The sequence below is a fragment of the Tamandua tetradactyla genome, chromosome 6 (genome assembly GCF_023851605.1).
Source record: "Tamandua tetradactyla isolate mTamTet1 chromosome 6, mTamTet1.pri, whole genome shotgun sequence".
In the NCBI taxonomy this organism is placed as follows: domain Eukaryota; kingdom Metazoa; phylum Chordata; class Mammalia; order Pilosa; family Myrmecophagidae; genus Tamandua; species Tamandua tetradactyla.
The window spans coordinates 44,423,892-44,451,664 of record NC_135332.1 but is presented as its reverse complement, the minus strand read 5'-3'; the positions used below and the strand labels follow the sequence as shown (position 1 = coordinate 44,451,664).

General features: G+C 37.9%; 1 protein-coding gene across 16 annotated transcripts in view; it reads left to right on the top strand.

Moving 5' to 3' along the window:
• Window positions 1-27,773, top strand: part of ACACA (acetyl-CoA carboxylase alpha) — a 449,622-nt gene that overhangs the window by 375,568 nt on the left and 46,281 nt on the right. For all 16 annotated transcript variants that reach the window (XM_077165076.1, XM_077165070.1, XM_077165071.1 and 13 more), the window contains 4 exons: window positions 4,215-4,312; window positions 8,329-8,449; window positions 9,001-9,111; window positions 27,303-27,446. In XM_077165076.1, coding sequence (XP_077021191.1) covers window positions 4,215-4,312; window positions 8,329-8,449; window positions 9,001-9,111; window positions 27,303-27,446 — 474 coding nt within the window. The remainder of the gene's footprint in view (window positions 1-4,214; window positions 4,313-8,328; window positions 8,450-9,000; window positions 9,112-27,302; window positions 27,447-27,773) is intronic.

Here is a 27,773-nt window from a genome sequence, read left to right as displayed (position 1 = left end):
CAAACAGGACCAGGGACCCACACTGGGAATGCAGACTAGTTCAAAAGGCCTTGGTGAGAGGGTCAGAAAAGATATGAAAACATCTTTTTTTCAGCTCCCTAAGGCTGCACTGCCCAGCAAATGGCACTCTTTGGCAACCCATTCCCCACAACCCTAAGAAGACAGGGTATTTTTAGACTTCTGCTTGCTGTACTTTTGATGCTGGTTGAGACAGTGTGCTATGTTGGTTAAGACAATGGTGCGTTGGCACATGACTGGATGGTTTAAAGCAGCAGGTCCTAGAAGTCTTAAATTCACATGCCAAAGCTGGATCAGTATTGGGCCATCCCCCTTCTGTTCTTGGCAGGGACTAGGTTTACCAGGTGCTGTGGCCGATGAATTATTGTTTTTCACCACTCTTTCTCAGTCTCTTCGTCTTGCTCTTCCCTGATCTCTGGATCCCCAGAACAGTTGTTTTGAACAGTTTCTGCCTCTCCACTAGCTGTTTTTGGAAGAGGAGTGAGCCCTGCAGCTCCCTGTTCCACTCTCTTCCCAGCAGTTCAGCCTCCCGTTACCTCTTGAATCCACTTTAGTTAAACTTGCACCCTCACCATTCCCCTGCAGCCACTTTTGTCAAGGTTACCAGTGGTTCCATATTGCTAAAATCCTATAGTGAATTCTTAGCCCTCATTTTAGTTATTTGACTTTGAGTACATAGTTTGAGAATTTGATACGAATGATCACTCCCTTATCCTTGAAATACTTTGTTCACTTAGTTTCCAGAACCCCACAGACTCCTTATTGTTTTATTTCATTCTGGATTTCTTCTCTCAGTTTTCTTTGCTGCTCTTCACATTTTTAAATGTAAGAGTGTTTCAAGGCTTGGTCCCTAGACCTCTTGTCTTTTCTCTCTACACCTTCCTTTGGTTATCTCTTCTAGCATTAAAGCTTTAATTCCATCTATAAGCTGATGACCTCCAAATATATATCTTACTACTGAATTTCAGATGCATATATCCAGACTTCTCTACTTAAATTCTACCAAATATAGCTTCTAATCTTCTAAACTAAATTTGGTCTTCCCACAATCTTCTCTATCTCAAAAAAGGTACCTCGCTCTTTTGTTTAAGTAAAAGACCTTGACTAATGTCCTCTCACATTCCACATCTTCTCTGTAAGAAAATCATGTTATTCCTGTCTTCAAAATATACCCAGAAACCAACCACTTTGTTCTAGTTTGCTAGCTGCCGGAATGCAACACACCAGAGATGGATTGGCTTTTAATAAAAGGGGATTTATTTTGTTGGTTCTTCAGAGGAAAGGCAGCTAACTTTCCACTGAGGTTCTTTCTTACATGGAAGGCACAGGATGATCTCTGCTGGTCTTCTCTCCAGGCCCCTGGGTTCCAACAACTTTCCCCGGGGTGACTTCTTTCTGCATCTCCAAAGGCCTGGGCTGAGCTGCTAGTGCTGAGATGAGGAATGCTGAGCTGCTTAGCAATGCTATGTTGCAATCTCCCATTTAAGCACCAGCCAATTAAGTCAAACGTCACTCATTGCAGCAGACATGCCTCCTAGCCGACTGCAGATGTAATTGGCAACAGATGAGGTTCATGCACCATTGGCTTATGTCCGCAGCAACAAGACTAGGTATGCTCACCTGGCCAAGTTGACAACTGAATCTAACTAACACACACTTCTAACCACTTTCACTGCTCTACAATAGTTCAAGTCACAGTCATCTCTTACCTACATTACTGCAGTAGCCACCTAATTGGGTCTTCTTGTTTCTGGCATTGTTCCCATCCCACCAAAGGTATATCCTTGACAGAAAGTGAAATGATAGTTAAAATATTAATAAAATATAAAATGTAAATCATGGCTCAAAACTTTCCTCTGATCAGAACCCTGCCATGGGTACATCTCTCTCTCTTGAGCATGCCCATGCTCAACTCAAGCACGTACCTAGTTTTCAATAAACTTGTCTCATCCTTGGAATTCTTCTTGTGACCAAACAGCAAGCCTGGAACATGGCTCTAGTGATGAAGGAGCTCTGGCACCATCTTCTTTGGTGAGCCAGCCAGGAGAACTTCACAGCAAACCTCCCTTGCTATGCTTGCAGGAATGAAATATCATATGAACTTATATCAGTACCTTCCTCCCTTTGAATGACAAGAAGAAAGAGCCCAAATAGTCAACAACAAGAAAGACCTACAAGATAACAGAGCATGCTGATCACATAGTTTTTCCTTTTCTATTTTTTTTTCCCCTTCTGCCTTTGTCTGGATGCCTTTATTTGTCTGTTAGGTTATAAAGCCCAAACCACCCTTCCCATTCTGAATTGGTCTTGGAGAGATTTTTTTTTCCTCCTGTTCCTTGATACATCTTCAGTAAACTCATTTTCTCACCAGAAAGAAAAACCCTTCATAGCTTCCCAACTCACTCAAGTAAAAGCCAAAGACAATATAGTTACCTACAGGGACCCATATAGAATGGCCTTCCAGTCCTTGTGCCTTCATTTCTTGGCACAGCCCTTTTCAGTCCACACCCTAGCTCTACTGGCCTCTTTCCCTTTCTTCAGTTCACTCAGCACACTTCTGCCTCACTGCTTTTTCTTTTTCTTTCCAAAATTCAATATCCTTTATTGATGAAACACTTCAAAGCATAGTAAAAGAAGAGAACATCCTCGACATGATAAAGGAACCCACAGCTTATGTATTACTCAATGAGAAAAGACTGAAAGGTTTCCCACTAAGATCAGGAACAAGACAAGAATGCCCACTGTCACCATTGTTATTCAACATTGTGCTGGAAGTTCTAGCCAGAGCAATTAGGCAAGAAAATAAATAAAAGTCATCCAAACTGAAAAAGAAGAAATAAAACATTCACTGTTTGCAGATAACATGATATTAAATGTAGAAAATCCAAAAAAATCCACAGCAAAGCTACTAGACCTAATAAATATACACAGCAAAGGGGCAGGGTACAAGAAGAACATGCAGAAATGGTAGTGTTTCTATACACTAATCTGCTTCAGTGCTTTTGAGCTAGCTGTTCCTTTTACCATGAATATTCCCTTCCCACCCCACCCCCACTTTCCTGGATGTCTTCAAATCTCATTTCCTTAACTCTTTCAGGCCTCTATTCAAATGATACTTTGTCAGTGATCCCTTCCCTAGTTATTCTTTGTAAAATGCAACCCTCCCAACTCTCCTATCTTCCTTCCTATTTCATTTTTCTCCTTAGAACTTATTTCCATGAATATTATGTATTTTACCTCATTGTATATCTATCTCATATGTAGTCTGTCTCCCTCACTAAAGGATAAATTCCATAAGGCCAGGAATTTTTGTTCATCCTGTTTTCCCAGTGCCTAGAACAGCACATAATAAGCATTCAATAAATATGTGGTGACAGACATACTAATGAAACTCAATGCTGTAGGGCATTTCTGCCATAAGTCATTCAAGAGCAATGGCAAGACCAGATTTATAACTTTTTTGTATGGTGCTCACCATGGAACATAAACTTACAGAGGGAATGGTGGACATAATTTCCCAAAGTATTTAAATTTTTTTCCTCGTTTTACTTTTTTTTTGGTTGAATGACTGTTACATGTATGATGTAAGTCTACTTTGTGCATGTCTGTATGTACTTATATGTTTAAAAATGAATTTTAAGAAGTATCTTAGTATAATTTTTAAAATGTACATAGAAATTAGAAGTTGCTTATTGGAAAAAAATAAAAGACGTGTTCAACGTTCACTAGGGTTCAGTGCTATAGATTTCTCATCTTAATACTGAATATCCTAGTTTTGTGGTCTTCCCAATATCCCCTATCCATTTATATTTTTATGATATTATGGAATTGAGAGTGTGAAGATTAGTAATTCACAGGATTCTTTAATTTTGCCTTGGTGTCTTTGAAAGAGGCATCACTGAAGATCAGAAAATGACCCTTTGACCCTGATGAAAATAAAATGAATGGAATATACTTGCAGACCGGCTACAAGACATCTTGTTTCGAGGGCAGAGAGTTAGTGACCAGAGAAATAGGCACTTCTGTCTTTCAAAGGAGAACTTTCTATGTTAGTATACTATTAGGCAGTAGCTCTAAGATAAGATGTGGCAATTTAAAGTCAGCTTTGGAACAAGCTGCATTATACGTGCTTTGCTGTATCTTCTGGCTATGTTACGATGGCATATAATGAGTTAAAAACTATTTGTGCTTCACAGGGATACAAGTATTTATATCTGACCCCTCAGGATTATAAGAGAGTCAGTGCTCTCAACTCTGTCTATTGTGAACATGTGGAGGATGAAGGAGAATCCAGGTAGGTCGTATGTATCAAAATAATTTGTCTGGAAACTAAAGAAAGGAGAACATGTTATTTTTTCCCCCTTACTGTCCTGCTGGTCATGACACAGTTGAGCATTGAAGATTGTTTTGTTACAAAATCTAGAGATTCTAGGTTTATGTCATCCCTTATTAGCTGAATGAGCTGATTTGAGGTTTTTAAATTACATTTATAATATTTATTCATTTCTGAAAAAAATATGTAAGCAATTATGAAGAAAAAATAAAATCAACCATAATCCTACTCTGAGAGATCAAAATTATTAACATATATTCTTACTATCTTTTCTATATACATACTTTTTCTCTACATATTTGGAATCATAAATAGGTAAACTCTTATATTTGGGATAAACGTTTTCTGTTCTTAAAATATTATTTGAGAATATGTTTAATGGCTGTATAGTATGTGTATTTCATCGTAATGATTGTATGATATTTGAACATTCAGATTATTTCCAAATTTTCCCTTTTATATCCCTGGGCTGAACATTCTTCTATATAAGCTGTAATGACTATATCTGATTATTCCCTTTGAGTTAATTTTAGAAGTAGAAATTCTAGGCAAAAGTATGTCCATTTTTTAAGTCTTTTTGATAAATAATATCACATTGCCCTCCCAAGATCTATACTCTTTCCAGTAGTTTATGATAATGCAGGCTTCCACTCTTTTAATTTTTCTCTACTCTTGTTGACAGTGATTATAATCAATTAAAATAGGGTAAAAACAGGTATGGTTATTTTAACTTGTACTATTTTGATTACCAGTGAAGTTGAACATTTTTATAATCTGTAAGTTTGCAGAATGCTAATTAATTGTTCCAGTATCATTTATTGAATAATTTATACTTCTCCTACCTTAATAATAATCTTAATCCAATTAAAAACTTTGTATTATGTTTTCTATTCTGTCTGTGTATTCTTGGGCTAATGCCATATTGATTTCTTTTTTTGTTTTGGCAAGTACAGGGTCCAGGAAACGAACCCACATCTCCCGCATGGTGGGCAAGAACTCTACCACTGAACTACCCTTGCCCCTCCCCAATACTATATTGGTTTTTTTTTTTCTCATGGGCGGGCACAGGGAATCGAACCCAGGTCTCCAGCATGGCAGGCGAGAACTCTGCCTGCTGAGCCACTGTGGCCTGCCCACTATATTGTTTTAACTATTTTAGTGCAGCACATTTCCTCACATTCTTAATTTTTCTTCCAAAGTTTTATTGTCTGTTTTTGCCTTTTTTTACATATAGGCTTTTTGGGGGGTGGGGGTAGGGCGGAGGGTCCATGATCTGGAAATCGAACCCTGGTCTCCCACATAAAGGAGGACATTCTAACCGCTAAACCACATGTATACCCTTTTTTTTTTAAGTTCTCAACAACATTTCATAAAGATTTTATTTGGAATTGCATTAGGTTTATAAATTAATTTACAAAGATGTGACATATTCAAACTAACTCTTCCCAAAAGAAAGATGGTATGTTTTTCTATTTATTCAACTGTACTTTTTAAAGTTTTGTTAGTTTTCTCCATGTAGGTTAATGCCACAGGTTCCCAAACTCCCTTGTTTGACAGCACCCTCAATGTCTTGGTAATTTTTCACAACACCCCTAGTTTAAAAGATACATCTAATAGTTCTGTTTATTAAGTAGACCCAAATAACTTAATAAGCATTAATGTTCTAACAACTTAATAACTTGAAAAAAATAACACCCATAAGATGAAAAAGTATTTTATTTTGTTCTTAAATAGTTACTTACTAATTGGATCTTTGTGCTTGAACTACTTCTCAAACCTCAAAATCAAATTGGACCTAGCCACCCTCATGTCTTGTTCCACACTTATTTTGCAAAGAACTTGCTTTTTATGGTATAAACTCCCCCCACCCCCAAAAAAAACAACTTTGCAAAGATAGGATGTTGTTGGAAGGAATGTACCACTACCTAATGTTCAATCATGATCTATCTAAAGCTAGTATCCAACATCATAATGTTTCTCTCAAAAATTTAAAATATCCTACAGTGCCGCTGAGAGTTCATGAGGTGCCCTGGGGTGCCTTGGTGTGCACTTTGATTACAGTGGAATTTTGCCAATATTTTTGTTTATTCCTAGCTAATTTTGCATTTTTTCTAACTGTACCGAATGGGATTTTTCCCCATTATATCTTTTAAATTATTTATTACTGGTATCTAAGAAAGCTATTAATTTTGTGTATCGGTTTTGTTAAAGCAGCTATTTTTCTTCTGAGCTTTAGTTTCCTCATCTGTAAGATGAAGATCAAGTAAATATGTAAAGTTCTTAGCATGGTGTTGAGCACATACTAAGCAGTCAAAGACCCTGGCTACTATTATTATTATCTATAAAGTAGAGATGATAATGTCTGTCACACTAGATTGTTGTGAGGGTCAAAAATGATATGGATGTATGTGTTTATTTGTAATACCTATACAAAGTTGTTTTTTATTTTTAATTATAAATAACATTAAAATTTTGTACCACTTTAAAGAATGATAGTCGTAGATAGAAGTCTCATGTCATAGGGCAGAAATGGGAAATTTTTATTCTTTTTCATATAATACAATGGGAGTGGATGCCACTTGACCAGTCACTAATAAACCTGTGAAGCAATATGCAACCCTTAGAAGGGAACTGCTGGCTGAGCCCTTATTTGTGACTGTATGGCACATGGACCTTATGAAAAGAACAATCTCCCTCCATTAGTGTGGTTCATTAACTCCTTAGGAGAAATTAGCTTCACCTACAACAAAACTCTAGAATCTAGAGTATAGATACAAAGCAAATGGAAGAATTCGGTAATTATTGGGTGAGGTTAAAATTAGAAAGGCAAGGGAATATGGGAAGCAGAGATGCAAAATAATGGACAAACAGCAAGGGCAAAGAGAAAGAATTGAAGGAGGGCTAGAAATAAAGAAGGGAGCAGAGAAATGTGGGAGGAGGGGAAGCAGTTTAAAAGCCTCTGTGGTATACTTATTTATTATTTCAATTTATAAAACTGTGCCCAGTGCCAAGCCTTTTGGGTACACATAGAACAGTAAATGATATATGTCCATCTCTACTTCCAACTTTGTATTTTTCCTTTCTTTTATTAGCTACATTCCCCTTCTCCCATGTCCCATTATCAGCTATCACTCCTAATCCCCTGCCAAGAAGACAGATGAGTGACTCCCACTGGATCCACAGGATGCTTTTTGGCCAAACTGGTCAGCATTTCGCTTCAGCATACATTCTACCTGCCCCTCCAGAGGACTATAGCTAGGAGCCTCATGTATGCACATGATGTTTATGAGGGAACAGGAATAGAAGTATACTGTTTTGGCCTTCCCTTCATCCATGTCTTGGAAAGGGAAAAGAATTCTGACATGACAAATTGGGCTGAGCAGTCCCTCTATCCTTCTGTTTAGATGTTTTACTCCTATGTAATATTTATCTAAAATTACTGATTTAATGACCACTGCTTACAGAGACCCAGGTTCAATTCCTGGTGCCTGCCCATGCTTACAAAAAAAGGGACAATGACTACTGCTTATTACAGACAGACATTGACTTTACTTTTAAGAAACTTGTTCTAGAAAGTAGGAGGACAAATATAAAATTTGAATGCCAGCTATATGCCACACCCTCTTCTAGTTGCTTTAATTTAAATCTTTTTGTTAACCCTTAGAGGGAGATACTACTATCCCCGTTTTACAGAAGTTACTGTTATCACCAGAGTCACAATGCTGTATATATCAGAGCAAGAATTTGAATTTAGATTCTTTTCTTTATGCTAAACCAAATTGCCTCCAGGTAAAATAGGAACTATGCTAAAAAAGGAAAGACATGTGAATAAAGAATATAACAGGAGCATATAAAACCCTGATGTTAAATGTAAGCTTTCAGTTTGCTTTTAGTAACCTTTTAATGGTGCTTGTTATTTTAAAGGATTGTTGTTAGTTTGTGTAAGCTTTATAATTTGGCATGGCTGTATCCAATAGGTACAAGATAACAGATATTATTGGGAAAGAAGACGGACTTGGAGTAGAGAACCTTCGAGGTTCTGGAATGATTGCTGGGGAAACCTCATTGGCCTATGATGAGATCATCACCATCAGCCTGGTAAATCATGCCAGAATGGGCAATTTTTGAAGAGTTGGCTGGGTGGCTAGAACACTGCTATTTGGTCCCAAATGAGACCATTTCTTGAAAATATATATCTATAATTTAATTTTAATCATGCATGATAATGAGAAGATAGGATAATTTAAATAATTACATTTTCCAGATAAACCTAGCACTTCATTTTATTTAGCCTTTAGTTCATTTTCTTATTTCTCCAAATATTTTGCCAGCATTTTAATAGCTTGAATTTTTTCACCCCTTACTACTTTATGTTCATACTTCTTGTAGCGTTGCCAAGTATCTGTGAAATGGACAAAAGTGAGGAAGTTAAGGGCCTAAATGATGTGTCTCATGCTTGAATCATTGAATGGATTCTGTCTCTTCTTTGCCCAGGAAATTGGCTTTTTATATTGTTATTAATCAGTCATAATAAGAAGCCTTAATTATTTCTGTTGATGTGAATTTTACATATCTATGCCTAAATTCTTATTATACCCTAGGAGGAGAGGGTGTAAATATATAATGTGTATAATTTATTCTTTTTTAAGGTGACATGCCGGGCCATTGGGATAGGGGCTTACCTTGTTCGTCTGGGACAGAGAACTATCCAGGTTGAGAATTCTCACTTAATTTTGACAGGAGCTGGGGCCCTTAACAAAGTAAGTTTCAAGAGAATGGGAGAAGTATATGAAGATATTTGAAGATTATTGTGAATTTTTAATCCAAGATTCTGATTGGGGGAAAGCCATCCATTCCATGCCTTCCTCAGTTTATCTCTTTCCCTCTCCTTCCTTCTTCCCTGCACATTGAGTTAATTGCCTTTCGTTCATTTATTTCATTCATTTAACAAATATTTTAAATACCTACTGTGTGCCAGGCACTGTTCCAGGCCCTATGGCTATGTTAGTGAACAGACCATATAAAACCCCTCCTCCAAAGAGCTTACATTAGTATGTGATATGTACATTTCTAGAGAGACTGAGAATTAATAATTGAATGCTTTTGTTTTGCTTCCCAGTCCCTTTTTCTCATGTAAGGGATGTAAAGAGATCTGTTCCCTCACATGGAGCTGATTTTTATTCCAGTTGTACTAGTTCCCATTTCAGATCTATAAGCATGGATTTAGGCACTGGCCTAGATGTGCAGATAGTGAGTTTTAATATTTTGAGAAATCTGTGAATACATCTCTGAAAAAAAGACACTAAGAATGGTCCTTTATAATAAAATACTGAGTAAATATTGGATGGGAGAATAAGTAGATGAATGCATAGATGAATTGCTGGGGAAAGAATAGGACATAAGGATTTATCTTCCACTAAAAGAAATCCCTGTCCTTTTTCAATCCAAGCTCATAGAGGCGTTTCCAAAGAAAAGAAATGGATGGTGAGATCAGTGCTTATAAGAGTGAAAACTACCTAAGGATACATGAATATACAAAGGGCGATGTAATTCTGACTTCTTTGCAAGCATAGGAAATTATTTTCTCTCCAGAGCCAGGAATATGTAATGGAATAGTCTGGGGCTGGCTAATGCTGGACAACTCATATAACTTTTCAGTTCCTCTGCTTTCTTATCTGTAAAAGGGGGATAATGATTTATACCTTTGTGTGATGTTGTGGAGATCTAATAAGGAAATTTAAGTAAAGTATCTAGTACTTGGTTCAAAGTGTTGGCCCTCATCAAAATTTCAGTTCCCTTTTCTTTTCTCTTAAATGGTTTGGTGATGGGGTTTGTGGAGTTATACACATACTAAATTGTATTGAATAATTACGTTTACTAGACTTACTGAAACTTTTTATCAAGCCTTGAATTTCAAATGGAAAGATAGGAACTAAGTGTCCTATCCCTCATTCACATTTAGAAAAAGTTGATACATCTCCTGGTCCTATTAGCTTTGGAGGATGTCAGAAATTAGGGGAGTTTTTTATGTGATCAGTTTGCCCTCTGCATTCATATGAACTCTGTAATATTTTCTGGGTTTGCCTTTCTTTCCAAGGTAAGGCAGAGTACTGCTAGCAATAACAAAATAGACTGTCCTCTTTTGAAGAGTAGCTTACTAATAAAGATTGTGAACCACCACTACTGAAGATTAGTACAGTGGAAGACACTGCTGAGAGTCTTAAACATTTTTTTAGTTGCTCTTTTGGATACCTTTTTAGGATAAGGTATTAATGAATGTTGAAGAGAATTTTAGATACCATTATCTATGAAGACAGAATTTAAAGAATATACCTGTATTTCCATAATGTTCCCATACCTGGACAAAGGTAATTTCTAAAATGTTTCTTGTTTACATTGAATTTCTTTTCTCTTGATACTATGTTATGCACAAAGAATATTACAAAAAGCAAAGGTGTTTTGCCTGGAAATTTGCTAGTTGAATTTTATTTGTGTAGTAAAAAAAGCATTACAGATTTTTTTTTCTTAAAATATATTGGTTGAATTGTTCTCATCAAATTCATTATTTTCACCTTTCTAGCCTACAAAGCTAATTGTTAAAAGAAAAGTCTAGTGTCAGGGAAAAAGACAGGTAAAGCTGCAGCTGTAACTTACCAAAACATGCTCATTTCCTAAAAGACATTATCATTTTTAGCTGAAGGTAGTGATCAGTTATAGAGGTTACTTCATGCTGCTCTGCTGCTTCACTGTTTTCATGTTGGTGCCTCTTAAATGTAAGATTCAGGTTACTGAAAGACATCTGATTTTATGCAGATTTATTAAGAATGTCCTATTAGCCCCTTTGCCTATCAGATGTGAAAAAGGATGCTATAGCGGAGCTACGTGCTCAGATTGCTTCCTCTGACTCACTCCTTGTGTTCTGTCTTTGTGTATATCGATGTCCTTTTGCATTCCTGTCTGTCTTTGCTTTAGTAGGTATCATTACACACTCTGGGTGTGTGCAAGTCACTCTGAGTGCATGTCTCTTTCTGTGTGATGCTGATTTCTCAGTCTCTTTGTGTCTGTGTGCTTGCTTATAGATCCCCCTCTTTCTCTGTGTGCATTCCTGAGTGTCCATGTGTGAGTTTTTGTATATATGTCTGAAACTCAAGAGGCTTCTTCTTTTTTTAAATCTTGACTAATTTGCTCATAGTACATGTGTACGTGTGTAAAGTAGAAATGTATATGCAAACTCTTAGACCACAAATGTTTGACCCCACATTTTTGAGTCTTCATCCTTTATGTTAAACACTGGGGTGAAGAGTAAGAAGGGGAATGCACAGAGGTTATAAGAAAAAAAATCTTGTGTGTGCAAGTGCCGATCCCATTGACCCCTTTGAAAATTGAAATAATGATAATGCGCGTCTCCTGACTGCATCAAAGTATCAGCACATCAAAAGCCAGGAGGCATGAAATGCAAATGATAAAGTGAAAGCAGATGGATTGTGCATGATCGCCTGATGCCCAATGAATTTTAAAAGGTGCTGGTTTTCAAGGGGGTGGAGAAGATGGGTTGGGGGGTACTGAAATAAACACGTTATCCCTGCAATTTTTTGTTGTTGTTGTTCTTGATGCTCACTCCTGACAATATTTTTTTACACTTGAGTGAGCACTCACTCCATCTCTCTCTTCCTTTTTACCCCTCTCTTTTTCTCTCCCTTTCTCTCTTCTCTCCCTTGCCTTCCCCCTCCCACCCACCTCTTAGACGTCTCAGGTCATGTAGCTGCAGCTCCAGTGGAAATAATAAGATATAAACCACGAGGTTGTTATTTGCATAGAAATAGCATGGAGCCCCAGGCAGCAAGAGAGAAGGACACAGGGATCATTTGTCTAAAATTTTAATGAAAACTTTTGCTGAGGCAGAAATTTAAAAAAAAAAAAAAACTTTCTTCCCTTCTTTTCTCCTCTCCTCCCCAGTCTCCCAGAACCCCATCACTGATTTAACTTAACGTGGTTTGATTTGAAGTGAAAGAGTTGACACTCTACATATCTTACACCTATAAAGCAGTAATATGTAAATTGTTTATTCTTTTAATAGACATGAAGCTGAAGAAACACCATTGCATGTAGCATCAAGCTATGATGGCTACCCTCCATCTCTGTGCACGTGGTATTGCCAGTCTTCAGCTGCTCTTTTTTAAATTAGTTTAGACCTTTCTTCCTTTTGCTTCCAAAGACATTTATTTTTTAAAGTATTTCTTTTTGTAGCAAAAGCAGTAACCTGCATATACAATATAAATATTCCAGCAGTTTCTTGGTTTTTACTTCCAATGGTTTTACTGTACACTTACATGTTTTGTTCGTGGGACACTATCCTTTGCCACTGTGTCTTTTGTTCCAAAACCAGAAAATGGCTCCTACATTTGTATTTTTATTCCTTTCCTCTTGTGATCTCTTCCATGTCTTTCCAGCTCTTTCATTGCCTGCAGTTAGTTGTAAAATATTACCAATTTAAGGAGGAATATAGTATCTGGGTTTACCTTAGTGTTACAGAAGCAGATTTGGTGTTTGAACTAAAAGCAGTGGGCTGTATGATTAGAGGTAGCCTGAATGGCTTTATTTAGAACTCAAAATCATGAACATCTGTCTGGCTCTTTGCTACCTGCTGGGGTGGCTAGTGATGTCAAGGCCATTTTATAGATGCAAAGGCTAAAACAGTAAAATGGAAAGTGACCTGGTTACACTGAGAGAGACTAAATCAGGGCCAGAAATTGAACTCCTATGTCCCTGATTTTCATTTAGAAAGGACTCAGTTCCCTGTACTTAGTGTCCATAATGCCTGAGGAGAGAAGGTGGTCTCTGGTCATTTTCCTTTTTGTTCAAATGTTGTGAAAATCATGACATGAGTAAGAAACTTCTAAGGGCTTGCTGTTTCCTGTCACTGAAGGTAGTATATCATAAATTCCTAGATCCAAGATCTGTAGGCTATGGGTGGAAGATTGCTCAAAATTCCAAAACTGATGGGCATGACATACTACCCTGCTTGAAATAAATCATACTGGCCTGGCAAGCCAAGTAAGCCATGTACTTGGGGAACTGGTTAGAAAGACCATTAAGAAGCTGACGTGATTTTTTTAAGGTCATAAACTCCTAAGTCAGTGTGCTTGGACATTTGCAGTAACTTTCAGATTTACTTTCTCTCTCCCTCCGCTTGACTCCTCCTCCTAGTTTCTATTTAGCAATATGTTTAACAAAAAGATGTGAAGGGTGCACAGGTGTTCAGTAATTAGAATGCCTGCCTTTCATGTGGGAGACCTGGTTTGATTCCTGGACAATTCACCAAAAAAAAAAAAAAAAAAGGATGTGGGTTCCTGGACCAGATAAGTCCTGAAATGCAGAGGGACCAGCCTCTCCAGAACATTAACTAGTTCTATCCCCCAATCCCGTATTATCGACATCCTCTTCCAACATGAAAAAGTTAGAATGGGCATAGCCCAAATACCCTACAGAGTGGGAGAAAGATCAAAGGTGATGGTGGAGTTATACAGAGAAGGTAGGGTTTAGCAAATGAATATGAGTGCTGAATCATTATATTGATATTTATTTTGGTCTGCAGTGTCTTGGAGGCAGCTAGAAGAAAAAACAAAAAATAGTGGAACTGCAACCCATACCAAACTTTCAAATCTGTTCTATAACTATTTGTTAAAATGTACTTGGAAGTTTATTGCTTTTTTATATAGATGTTATACTTCACAATAAAAAAAAAAAAGTCAGGTGGTGGACAAGTTGAAAAGACCTAAGATTGTAAGGGAATACTGATAAAGACAAAATCTGCTAGCTCTTGTCCATTGCCCCAGACTTGGTGAGAGCACCATCTGGGCACTGAGAAATCAAAATTTACAGTTCATGACTTGCCCTCTGGACAGCATCTGCCTGTGGAGGGAAAGCATGTGTCAGTGACTAGGGAGATAGGTGGATCATAGATCGACTCGGGGTGATATGTGATTTTCTTGTGGTAAGCATTTAAAAACTTTTGCATCCCTTTTAGGGAAAAAAAAAGAAATCCCATAGATTCATCATCTTAAGAGAGGTCAGGCCTCTATTTCTTTTAAACCCACCAGAAAAAAAATTATGTTATGTACAGCTAAGGCTATATTAGTCCTATAAGCAGCTAATTCTGCTAATCTTGTCTTTGAGTCTTGCTACAAATCGCATCCCTCTCTGGATCTCAGTTGCCATGTATGTATTTTTATGTAGCTGTGCAATATGGAATGTAAAGTTGTTATAGCTGACTGTATTGGGTACAATATCAGAGTTCCCCCCATGAGTGGGATTAGTCTGTTGCACCAAGAACCTATATTGTACAGCCTCCATACCCACCTGTGCTTCTAGAACATACGAATTGAGTGAGTCTTGGCGGCTCAAGAAGGGAAAGAGGAAAGACTGTTTAGCTCTCACTGTGAGGCAAAATTTTAACTTACACATACCTTAGAGAGTTAGAATAGCCAGACTGCCTGGGTTTAATTCCTGGCACTACCACCTACTGATTATGTGACCTTGGGCAATTTGTTTAACCTCTCCAGGTCATAGTTTCATCCGCCTATATAATAGGGGTAATAATAGTACCTGTCTACCAGAGTCATTGTGAGAATTAAATGAGTTAAGAGATGTAAAGCACTGGGGCACTGTTATAGTTGCTTAAGTACATTTGGAATCCTTTCTCATTGCAATTCATTATCCAGGCCCAGTAAAGGAAATACAAACACAATATTTGCTATACTTTCTAATCCTTTGAAGGCAAAAATTCCTTTAAAAAAAAAAATATCAGGTGACAGTCCGCACTGGAATGTACATTCATGTATTTACTTTCCTAAAGATGTTATCTAAAGATAATCAACGCACTTGGCAAAGCCATTAACATAAGAGGCAACATGTTAGGTCATCATAGGGTGGTGTATGTGTCAGTCATCTGTCTGCAAGAGTCCCCAAGGACTTGTTGATACAATAGCCCGTAATCACTAAAGAATCAGTCCAGCAATTTGCATTTTTAAAGTCCCTAACTGCCTATTTTCACAATAGACAGTCTCTGTATTCCCATCCTTCCAGATGGGATCACTCTTCTTTCTAAAGAGAGCATCTTAGCTTCCTTTTAGAGTAAGCCTTGCTTTGGCAACATGAATGAGTTCTCAGAAAGGATTGCAATGGACAGATATCCTTAGTTTTCAAACCACCCCTCCAAAGAAAAAAAGAATATGCCTGCCATCATCTTTTGAGTCGCTTTGTTTCTTTTCCATTTGCTGTTCCTCAAGTTTGTTAGAAAACTATACCTGGTATGTTTGAATCTGTTAGTGAGGCTTGAGGACCTGCCTGATCACAAGTGTTCTGATTTAGCTCTCTTGCAAAGTGGAGTTGCTCTTCAAGGCTTCATTACAAAAGTTGCCTCTGACTGTCTTAGAAGGCCCCATGTAGGTATGGTGGCTTAGAGAGTAATAACTTAGGAAACCTACAACAAGTACCAGAACAGAGATGCTAGCAAATTGAAAGTTCTGAGGCCCTGTTTAGGGCACCCATTATAAATGTGTTCAAACTTTTTGAAACCTTTACATTGAAAAAAAAATTATTTTTTGATCACTCCTTTCCCTGCCATTTAGTAGGTAAGCAACTTGGACTTTAATCTGTTTGGGTTTCAGTTTCCTCTTGCAAAGTAGTAGTGGTACTACATTTCCTACCTTAGGATGACAACCAGAGGACCTGTTAGTCTAAACTTTTCTTTTGTTGCTAATATTCTGTGGTGTTCTGAACATGTATATTGATTGGTAACCAGGGAACCATGTTGAGGTGGGGGAGGATTGGGAGGGCATTCTAAAAAAAAGTATTACATGTTAGTTGTATGTAAAGTTATTACATATTACTGAGATTAGAAATAGAAGTTGTTTAGTGTAGTAGTTAAAACATTTTAATCTTTTTCCTTATCCATCGTACAGAAAAATGCTGTGTATTTTGTTGATATTGTTGTTGTTGATGATGATGATGATAAGTGGCCATAGAATTAAAAATATTGGAAGTGAAAGAATCATCAAAAGTCCAGCCATCCCACCATTGCTTGAACTTCCTCTATGACATCTTTGCTAAATATTCATTCAGTTATGCTTTAAAAAAACTCAACTAAAGAGGTGCTCAGTACTTTTCGAGCCAATCCCTTTCATCTATACGTAGTTATTCCTTATATTTGACTAAAGTCTCTTTTCCTATAACAAAAGTCTGGATTCCTGTTAAAAAGTAGTGCTCAAAATTAACAAAGAAACTTCTAGTTTTATGGTCTGACCTATGTAGAATTGAATATAAACAAAATCTTTCCTATATACTTCTTCTTTCAGAATCTGGCCTTGTCTAAGAACAAATGCAGTAAAGATGAAAATGCTGTTCAAAGAAAAGAAACTGGTTTTATATACAACCTTGTTGCCAGTTAAAAATATGAAATAGGTAGTCATTTCAAGAAAAACAGCCTAGTTTAACTCAAAGTTACTTTGAATTACTCTGTGGAACCTTAGGGTTCTCCTAAACAGTGCCACATACTAAAAGACATGAGGCTTTTGGAGCCTGATTATCTCCTACTTCCCCATCACCTGTCTCATTGACAGTCAGGATCCTGATCCATGGTATGAGAATAGGTCTGTGTATTTTCAGATACCAGTTAGAACGCATGGGTCTGAGGTTTGCTGGTACTTATTTCAGAAGTCTGTAAAGGTGATATAGACCAGTGGTACTGTAAAGCCCTAAGGGCACACAAACAGAAGCTAAAACACTAGGATTTATTACCCTCTCACGGCAGTGAACAGTCTAGCTCACTTCATCTGTGTGGACCTTTGTTATATCTCTACCTTATCTCCAGAGTGTCCATTTCAACCCCCAGATTCTACTATTTCCTGAGTATTTGAATGAAGAAATACCTCTACTTCACAGGTTCTGTGGCAGGTAGGGTCTCTGTACCTTCTGCCTCTAATAAAACATTGTCCCTGCACTCAGCGAATGCCCTCCTGGGTCTATGAGTGCAGTCCCTTAGGTAGAGCCATTTCTTCAGCTTGTTCATTTTCAGTCAGTCGTATGTTATACTTTCATATGCTGGAGTTTCTTTACCTTTTCTTTTTCTACACGTGTTCATAGCTCTGTCTTTGGAGATCATTGTTCACTTGAAGCTTCGCTACTCCATCTGCCCTCCACTTCCCCCCTTTGCCTTTCCTCTCCTCCAATCCCAGCCTGAAACCAAGAAAATTAGCTTCTCATCCCTGCCCCTCAGTGAAAATAATCCCATACTCTTCCAACAGTGTCTGTTCTTGGATTTGCAGTCAGCAGCCATCTCCAATAACCATCAGGCTGTCAGCTTTGCAGCTCCCCACTACCTCCCACCTCCCCCATCACTCACCAGAGGAAAAAGAGAGCCAGAGCAAGAGCTTGAAATATATCATGCAATAGTGTATCATGAATTTGTTGTGAATCACAGCAGTGAAGCAGGTTTATTTATTTCTGAGACCTTAAATCAATACAAAGTAGGTCTCTTAGTTCTGAAGCTGGGATGGAGTGTGAAAAAATGAGCCCATTGTACTCTTAAAACTTTGGGGAAAGGAGATGACAGCTATATAATTCCATTTACCAGGCACTGGGGGCTTTAATGTGAAGGTGACAGGGAGCTCTTTGTGCATTTAGAGCACCATATCTTCTAAATAAAAGATCTGTAGACTTGATAGTGGAGCATAGCTCCGAGTTTAATAATCTCCAAGCATTAGACCGAGCCAATATGTTCCCAAGTCAGAAAGGTCCTCCCCCAGACACTCATAAATTAAAAGTCCAAGAACTGCACACGTTGGTAGATTAGAAATGTAAGGACTCCAGTCTTTTTCTAGGAGGAAGACAGACCTGAGCCCTGGCTGTGCACAGACTGCCGTGTGAATATGATAAAGACTTGGGAAACTAGATTGTTTAGAAACTTGACTCCTGGCTGTTCATCATACCAGGGAAAGTCCCCTGTGCATGAATCCAAATCTAGCTATGTCCTCTCTGATTCAGAGTGGCTATCATCACACAGTCTAATCAGCTAATGTACACAGTTAGGAGTGTTGGATTGTGAAAGGAAAAGCTTAAGAGCTGTTTAAATTGAACTACATATTACCATGCCCAGGCTTCAAGTTTTTCTGGCTCATTCGTGACTGGTTTCTAATTTTAATAATGCCTCGGTGTTTGAAATTTAAGCCTTTTAAAATAGTAAGCATATGAGAGAAAATGAGAAATTAGTGTTATTAAGGGTAAAGAACCCACCCACATTTAACCAATAGCATAAGATACAAATGTGAGATAAGACCATTGGCACATATAGTCAACTTTTTTTCTTTAAATTATTTTTATTGTGAAAAATAACATATACAAAAAGTAAAAAACAATTTTATAAAAAGGAACGATAATTTTCAGAGTGCATTTTAACAAGTAGGTACAGAATAGATTTCAAAATTTGATGTGGGTTGCTATTCCACAACTTCAGGTTTTATCATCATCAGGCTGCTCCAAAACACTGAAGGTCATAATCAGCTTTTGAATATCTTCATTTTCTATCTGACCCATTGGTAAAGCATGCCTTTTCTCAAATACAAATGAGTTTATGTAGCTCAGTAAAGCAACCTTAATATAGTATAACTTTATACTATAAAGAGTTACTAGTTTGAAACCGGCACAGGTAAGAATTTTTTAAAAGAAAAAAACACCCTCCAGTGTCTACACTGGAGTAAACTAAAAAGGTAGGAAAATGGAACATTTACTTTTCTTAACAAAAGTTGCTCCATATCCTAACATTAATGTGAAAGACTTCTTCTGCTTATAGTAGTTAAACTTGCTGAAAAATTTAGATCAAAACTGAGTTTTTAGAGAGCACCAAGAATTGTGGCAATTCATATGCATTTATTGCATATCTCTTCTGTGTAAACTTTTGTTATCTGTAGGGATACAAAGATGATTCCTGCTTTCATGGAGCTTAAAATTTAGGCTAAATGAAAATACTAGGCTTATCATGTATTCTATGGGGGGAAAAATCGATGGTCACAAGATATAAATGAGAAAGCCCAAGGAAAAAGGCTTTAGAGATGAGGAGTCAATGTTATATTTCCCAAAAGGCCAGGCTTCACCAAGCACTAAACTTCTGTGCTTAGCGATTCAGTCACACAGCTATTTGTCTTCAGTACCTAACTACCTCATGTCTCATATCCATAGAAGAACCCACTGGTGACTAGGTTTGGTTGTTGTTGTTGTTTTACTCTCACTTTGGAAAATACATGTCTGATAAAATACTTTTATTCAGCTGTATAAAGAGTTTTCACAACTGGATAAGAAAACTCAGTTTTTTAAAAAAATGGGCAAGAGATTTTAATACATTCTTCACCAGTAAAGATAAGTCTAGTAAATAAAAATGTAAAAAAAAATGCACAACATTTTAGTCAGAAAGAAAATGCAAATTAAAACCCCAGACACCACTAAAAAAAAAATTTTTAATTTTCTTAATTGACACTACCAAGTGTTCAAAGATGGAGAACAACTGGAACTCTCAAATATTACTGGTGAGAATGTAAAGTGGTACACATTTTGAAAAGATTTGGCAGTTGTTTAATAAAGTTATATATATATACTTACCACACTACCGAGCAATCCTACTCCTGGATATTTGCCCAAAAGAAAACATATCCACATGAAAACCTGTATATGAATGGCTATAACTGCCTTATTCATAATCACCCCAAACTGGAAACAACCCAGATGTCCACTATCAGACAAATGGATGAACAAATTGCGCTTCCATAATATGGAATACTGCTCCACAACACAAAGGAACTACTGATACTTCATCAGCATGAAGGAATCTCAGGTGCATTTTGCTAACTGAAAGAAGCTAGGCTTAGACGACTACATAATGCTGTATGATTCCTTTTATATAACATTCTAGAAAAGACTAAACTATTGGGGCAGAAAGCAGATCAGTGGTTCCCAGAGGTGGGAGGAGGGGGCTTATTACAGAAGTGCATAAGGGAACTTTGGGGTGATGAAAATGTTTTATATCATGATTGTAAAAGTGGTTATATGACTATATGCACTTTTCATAATTCATGAAATTGCACCCCTCAATTTTTTTGAGAATTTTACTGTATTTTAAAACCTGACTTGTAAAAAATGTCCATGTTTGGAAGTAATTTATTGTCAGTACTCTGAAGACCCTAACTAAATGAGCAGGTGATGGATCTCTGAGAGAATGATTTCTTTTGACATTCAGCTTTCTCTCTGGAAGCCTACATGTTTTCTCTTCCATCTGACAAGTAAATTATCATGTGGCTATTCTCTACCCCCTTTACATTAAAAATGGGCCTCTGTTCCTCACCCACTCCTCCTTCAAATCCTCATCATCCTCCTGCAATGTAGCCCATTCCTCTCTGCATTCTTCAATGAACAGTAAGCAGAGATCTTCCAGTGCTGTATCTGGTATCTCAGTGTTTTTGTTTTTGTTTTTGTTTTGTTTCTTAAATATCCTTTCTTTTCCTACCATTGGTAGCACAGTCCCTTTACCCTCAATTTGTCCTTTAGCAAACATGGTCATTTTATAATTTGGCTACTCAGAGAAAGATTTTCAGTCTTGGGGTGGATGGTCATAAATCCAATTTTGGCTCCAGTCAGAGGTTTTTTCCTCCTCTGCCATTATAGGAACAACTTCCCCACCCCTGGTTTACCAGCTACCAACAGCACTTCACCTTGCCAGTGATGGTAGTAGCAGTGAAGATGGGGAAAGGAAGTGACTCGATGGCTGTATATTAAAAAGCTGTATTTTAGAACCCTCAAATATTCTTGGTCACCTAGCTCCGGTCCTTTCTCCCTAGAGATTTACACCAGTAATATGTGCTACACCACTAACTATTGTTAATTGGAGATTGAATTACTTGTCAGCTTTTAAAAATGTAGTCCTCTCAGGTCAGAGGGAAGGATGTTAACAGTGCTGAGTAGATGAAGCTATTGCATTTTTTTTACTTCCCCTTCCTTTTTTCTCTTCCCTACCCTTTTCCTCTCTTTCATCCTTCCTCCTTTCTTTGTCCCGACTTTGCCACTTTTTCCCTGCTTCCATGTATTTTTTCTCATATCTGTCCCTCTTCCTGTCTAAGCCAAACCTGTATAATAACCTTGTAGGTCCCAGAGTAACTTTAATATCTAGAATCTTTGATGAAGTCCAATGATGACAATTGCTCAGTAAATTTCTGAAACCCTTCCTCAAATCCTCTTGAGAATAGAAATACCCTAATTAAGAAGAGGATTGCAGAGGACTCAGCTATTGTAGCCTAATTCTAAGGTACAGGAAGAATTTTGTATGCCTGCTTCTTAAAATAGAAGGTGCCCTGACCCACCAAAGATTGTTTAAAGGGAGAAAGATTAAAGAAAAGGGGAAAAGTAGCAGACTTCACTTTCATCCAATCCATTTGCATCATTTTTCACATCTTTAAGCACATGGTTGCAAATATTTGCCTGTAAGTCTAAGGGTCCCCAACATAATGTATTTATCAGGACAAAAATTTTTTTAAGAACTGAGCTAAGTTACATCTATGTAACTTGAAAATTGCAATGCCTATGCTAACAAATATCCTGACAAGAAAATACTGCACTCATTCAGTGTTGCATACTAACTTCATTTGCACAAAACCTAACAGTGCTCTGCCACTGCAGTCAAATATCTGGAGCACTATGGAAGGCAAGAGTATGTTTATCCTGATCTCCAAAATGGGATTTAAGGGAGGGAGTAAGTGGTATATTAGACAGTTTTCATTGCCTGTCAACTACGGTATGCCTGAGCTGTCTGCAGCATCTCTGCATAAGCAGCAACAGCAGCAGAAGCCTTAGTCTGTATGTATGACTGCATTTGTTTGTAACTTCTTGTGTATCTCAAGAATTCTAAAGGCTGTGTAGCACCTTTGGTGGAGCCTTTAACAATTGTATCTCTGTTAATCACTGGCTTTTACACAGTGCACCTTGATTCTTAGGACTACCAGCTGCAATGAATGACATGCTGGATGAGGCTTAAGTTTATATTAAGAGGGGATGAAGATCCTTTTTCCTCTCAGATTCAGCCCTTATTCAGTTCTGTCTGTGTGAGCACTGTACAACAGGGGACCCTTAGATAGTGCCTGTTCTTAGTATTTCATCCTTCTCCACTTACACCTGGAGGGCAGCAAAGTGGGGCCTCAGGACAGTCACCTCTGTTTGAGTGGCTCCCATGTTTAAATGGTTTTTGATGCTTGTTTGGAAGATACTTAAAAGTTTGTATCATGCAGTAGAAAATGTGAGAGGAATAATTTGAGAGATGGAATATGGCAAGAAACTTGACTAATAATAGAAATGCACGTGTCAATGTTTAAAAGACTGGTGAATGAAGCTCACCTTCTTCATGAAAATGTTATGCTGAGAGTTACTTACCTCCACACTTTTTTCCTATAGAAAGTTGGTAGAGCAATATATTAAGGAATAAAACAGTAGTTCTATTTGGGCTCTTTTCTTTGCCTTCCTAGATGCTGACCAAGGTTTGTAATCTGTTCCAACATGCTATTTCAGAGTTAGGCAGAATGGATTTTGTCCTAGCCCAGGATTCTCCTTCCTTGGTTGGAGCTTTTGTTGTGATGTATTCTAAGATCATTAAACCACTTGAGTCGGCAACAAGCCCTATAAATCAGGAGCTATTGTGTGTACCCTTATTCTACTGGTGCATGCTCCAAACATATGGCCATTTAAAATAAACTGCGGGGTACTGGCTTTTTCTTTACCGATTGATAAGTAGCCATGATTGTTAGCATTTATTTGTGGCTAGTGGAGCAGGTTTCATTTCTGTGCTCATTACCCACTCCCCTACCCCCAGATAAAGCCATTCAGAGAGAGATACTTGGGTATTCTGTTGATCTGTCCTATAGTTTTTTTCTTTAATTTCCAAATCAAGTGAAATTTTTTACATAACAAATACTTCTTTTTTTAATATATTTTTATTGAAATATCTTCACACACATACAGTCCATCCAAAGTATACAATCAGTGGCTCAGAATATCATCATTTAGTTGTGTATTCATAACCATGGTCATTTTTAGAACATTTGCATCACTCCAGAAAAAGAAAAAACCCATACATCACATATTCATCCCTCCCTCTCAGTGACCACTAGTATTGCAATCTATGCAATTTTTTTACCCTTTATCTCCCCTCCTCCTTTTATTTATTTATTTTTTAATCCTTATTTTTTTACTCATCTTCCATACCCTGGTTAGAGAGTCAGTCACAAGATTTTCACAATCACACGGTCACACCATAAAAGCTGTATAGCTATACAATCATCTTCAAGAATCAAGGCTACTGAAATACAGTTCAACAGTTTCAAGTACTTTCACTAATACACCATAAACTATAAAGAGATATCTATATAGTGCAACAGAATAACCTCTCAACACTGTTTGAAATCTCTCAGCCACTGAAACTTTTGTCTCATTTTTCTCTTTCCCCCTTTTGGTCAAGAAGGTTTCTTAATCCCATGATGCTGTGTCTCAGCTCATCTCTGGGAGTCCTGTCCCATGTTGCCAGGAAGATTTATACCCCTAGGAGTCATGTCCCACACAGGAGGAAGGGTAGTAAATTTACCTGCCAAGTTGACTTAGAGAGAGAAGCCACATCTGAACAACAAAAGAGGTTCTCTAGGGGTGCTTCTGAGGCAGAATTATAAGTAGGCTTAGCTTCTCCTTTGCAGAAATAAGTTTCACAGGGGCAAGCCCTAAGGTTGAGGGCTTGGCCTATTAAATTGGTTGTCCCCAATGTTTGCAGGAATATCAGGAATCCCCCAGATGGGAAAGTTTAATATTTCCTTCTTTCTCCCCAGTCCCTTCAGGGGGCTTTGCAAATACTTTTTTTCTCTGCCCAAATTACTCTGGGATGTATTGGGACAGCACACTGACCTGTACAAACCAACAAGTTCTCACACCAAAATTATAGTATTCAAATAAACTTATCATACAAGTTAAATTAGGTATTGTGCTACCCAAAATAGAAATTTTGCACCAAATAAACATCTCTTCCTTTGGTCTCAAACAGAAGTTGAAGTTATAAAACATAAAACAATAAAACAAAATAGAATATCATCCTTTACTTTGTACAAATACTTCTTTAGCCTGGAAATAATGTTCTTGGTTGTGTTAAGCCCAGGTTAGGTTTCCTTCTGATTCCAGAGAATAAATATAGAAATACTGTTGCCTTTTCAGAACAATGCCAAATCACCAGAATCAGTTTCAACTCGTAAGGGAAAGGAATGCTAAGTTGAAGTCTTACTCCTTCAAAGCTTGTCTCCCTTTAGTGTAGAAAAACGTGGGATGGAATGGGCAAGTGGCAGAGCAGCTGCAGGTAACCTGGTCCAGTATGTTCTCTTCTTCCCTGAAACATGATGGGAAAGACTTCTGAGGAGGGTTATTATTTAAACAGCTATGTTGTTCATGGTTTGTTTGGGTCCCATGCTTTTTCTGAGATTGATCCTTCATTTGTCCTTTACTAATTTTGGATATGTGTGAGATTCTAAATGGTTGGATATTATCAAGTTCTAGAGATACTGTTTCATAGGGAAAAAGATAGTGTTTGTGAATAGAAAATAACCTTATTGTTTCAGCATCCTGGAGTGCTTGGCTCCTGACATAAATGTGAATATCACATATTCAGGGTCAATGCAATGTCTCCTTTTTATTTCTTTTCCCCGTTCCAATTTTATTTTAATAATTAAAAATACTGCTGATCACACTGAATGACTTCTAGCAGCCACGCAAGTCTGTCCCAGAAGGACCAGTTGTGGGCCATCAGGTTTATGACGTCCATAAAATTGGAGCCAGATTAGAGCATGGCCTCCCTGAGTGACAGGATTTCTGCTTCCACCAGGGTTCTCTATCAGTTGACTGCTTTGGATGTTTGTTTGTTTTTTTATTGTTGTTCTGCTCTGTTTCTTAATGCATGTGAGAGTGTGCATGTGTGTGCACGTTTAAAGAAATAAATGAAACAGGTATGTAATGCCCTCTGCCTGTTAGAAAGACTAAAGCCATAAAAATAATAAACGGCATGTATTTGCTAGAATGTCAAAGTTATGAGTTTATTTTGTAATGATGTGCTCCTGCCTTCATGAGGTAAACTGGCCGTGGCGGAGGTGTTATTAGTAATATGGACTCAGTGGAGCAGAAAGCCAAGTGACCGAGAGATCAGTGTATCAGTCAGGGAGAGGGCAAATGGAAAGAGACAGCAAGAGAATGAGAAAAGGGCCACAGTGCCTGGGCTGAGATTAAAGACAGACTGAGGGGAAGATGGGAGTCCAGTGGTCAGATATGGTTTCCCCTGTTCACAGGACTTCTTCAGAGGAGCTGCCAGCATGTTGCTCAGTTCGGGACTGCCCATAAGGCTGTTCTCAGTAATTCTTTATAAGGAAAGCAGTAATCTAAGAGCAATTTCGTTTCCCATACTCCTTTCAGAAAAGTCTGTTCTGCCCTTCTTAGCTAAAGTTAAATGAAACCGAGACCACCTGGGATTATTCTTTGGTCACCAGCTTTCTCAGCCTTTGGAGGCTCTTGACATAGCGACTGACCCAACATACAAGGGAACCTCTCAAGACTCCTAAGAAAAATGGGCAAAAATGTCAACATACAGGTAGAATTTGCTGGTCTTTAATTTTTCAGGTTTTCCCCAAAGACTGAAAATGAATAAAAGTTAACAAGAGAAAGAAATTTGTGTGATTTTAAAGGAGAGAAGGAAAAGAAAGGTAAAGTACAGTAAGTGCTGTACAGCTGTTTAGAACTCTCCAGGGCTATCCTAGATGACTGGCAATTACTACAACACTCAGCAGTTTGCAGTTGTTGGTGATCAAGACTGCCTGGCTCTATCTACTGGGTCAGGAAACCTCCCTCCCTAAAAGAAATTATTAACCAGTCATCAAGGGAGAAAGAAAACCTACAGTTTTCAAGTCCAAGAATATTTTTTCTTTTTGCTCTTTTTTTGTTGTTGTTGTTTGTTTGTTGCTTGGGCAGGCACCAGGAATTGAACCCAGGTCTTGGGCATGGCAGGCGAGAACTGCTGAGCCACTGTGGCCCGCCTCTTTTTGCTTTTTAAAGGAATCTTTGTGTTTCCCCTCTCAGGTGCCCTTTGACTTTATAAGGGTTAAACTCCTCCAGGGATGTACAGGGAATTGAGGCAATGAATTCCCTTGAGCCTTTGGAGAGAAGGAGGGAAAGGGATGCAGACATGAGTATAAATCACAGACATGCACCCAGCACACAAAGAGGACTTTAGATTTAGGGGTTCATGCGTATATCATGAGTTGCTTCAGGATTTTGCCCACCTTAGGGCTTATCAGGGAAACCAGATTTAAAAATTGAATTTAAGGCCAAAAGTTCCTAAAAAATAAGGTACCCATTGCCAAGCCAGAGACCTGGGTTCGATTCCCAGTGCCTGCCCATGCAAAAAACATAATAATAATAAGGAACCCAAACCCATAACATTTCTTTAACTGACATTTGGCACACACACACACACAAAAATGTCAAAAGGCAGCTTGTTATCTTTTGTGTGTTGTATAAGCACTGCAACTCTGCCAGGCCTGCAGACGACAAAGCAGCCTCACCCATCATTGTGGTTTTAGCTCAGAGTCAAAGTTATGCTACGTGTAACTGTAATAGCTCATAGAGGGGCTTGCTGATTTTGAAATTGTAGTGATATATGTGATTATTAAAAGCCTTTTTTTCTAAGTTCTCTTTTTAGATAAAGGCTCAGAGAGTGCCTCAAAACAATCCACAGAGGCTATTTTGCCCTGTGTTGTGGAAAAATGAATGCATTATATTGAAAATTATGAAATGGACATTGTATATTCCTATAGATATGGGCATCTTTTGCTTATTTCTTTAGGTCCTTGGGCGGGAAGTATACACCTCCAATAACCAGCTTGGGGGCATCCAGATTATGCACAACAATGGGGTGACACACAGCATTGTTTGTGATGACTTTGAAGGGGTTTTCACCGTCCTGCACTGGCTGTCTTATATGCCTAAGGTGAGCTCTTCCATCTGGTACTGACACAGCCTACAGAACCTGTCATTTCCCACCAGAGCTTACTACCTCAGTGTTTGAGATTTCCTCTTTATAGTGGAAGTTTTTTGTGTTTTGTTATTGTAGTTTTGTTTTTTTTTTACAAAATTTCTTTCTGAAAGCTGTTGATTTCTCTTTTTCTTAAAGTCTGTTTTTGTATTTTATCTTTTAAAAATGCCTTTAGTTTTCATTCATTAGACTCCTTTCTGATGTTTTCCAGCCATACAAGCCTTCATGGCCTTTCTGGGTAGAGGTCCGAGTAGAGTAGAATAAGGCTTTCTTCTCATTGTG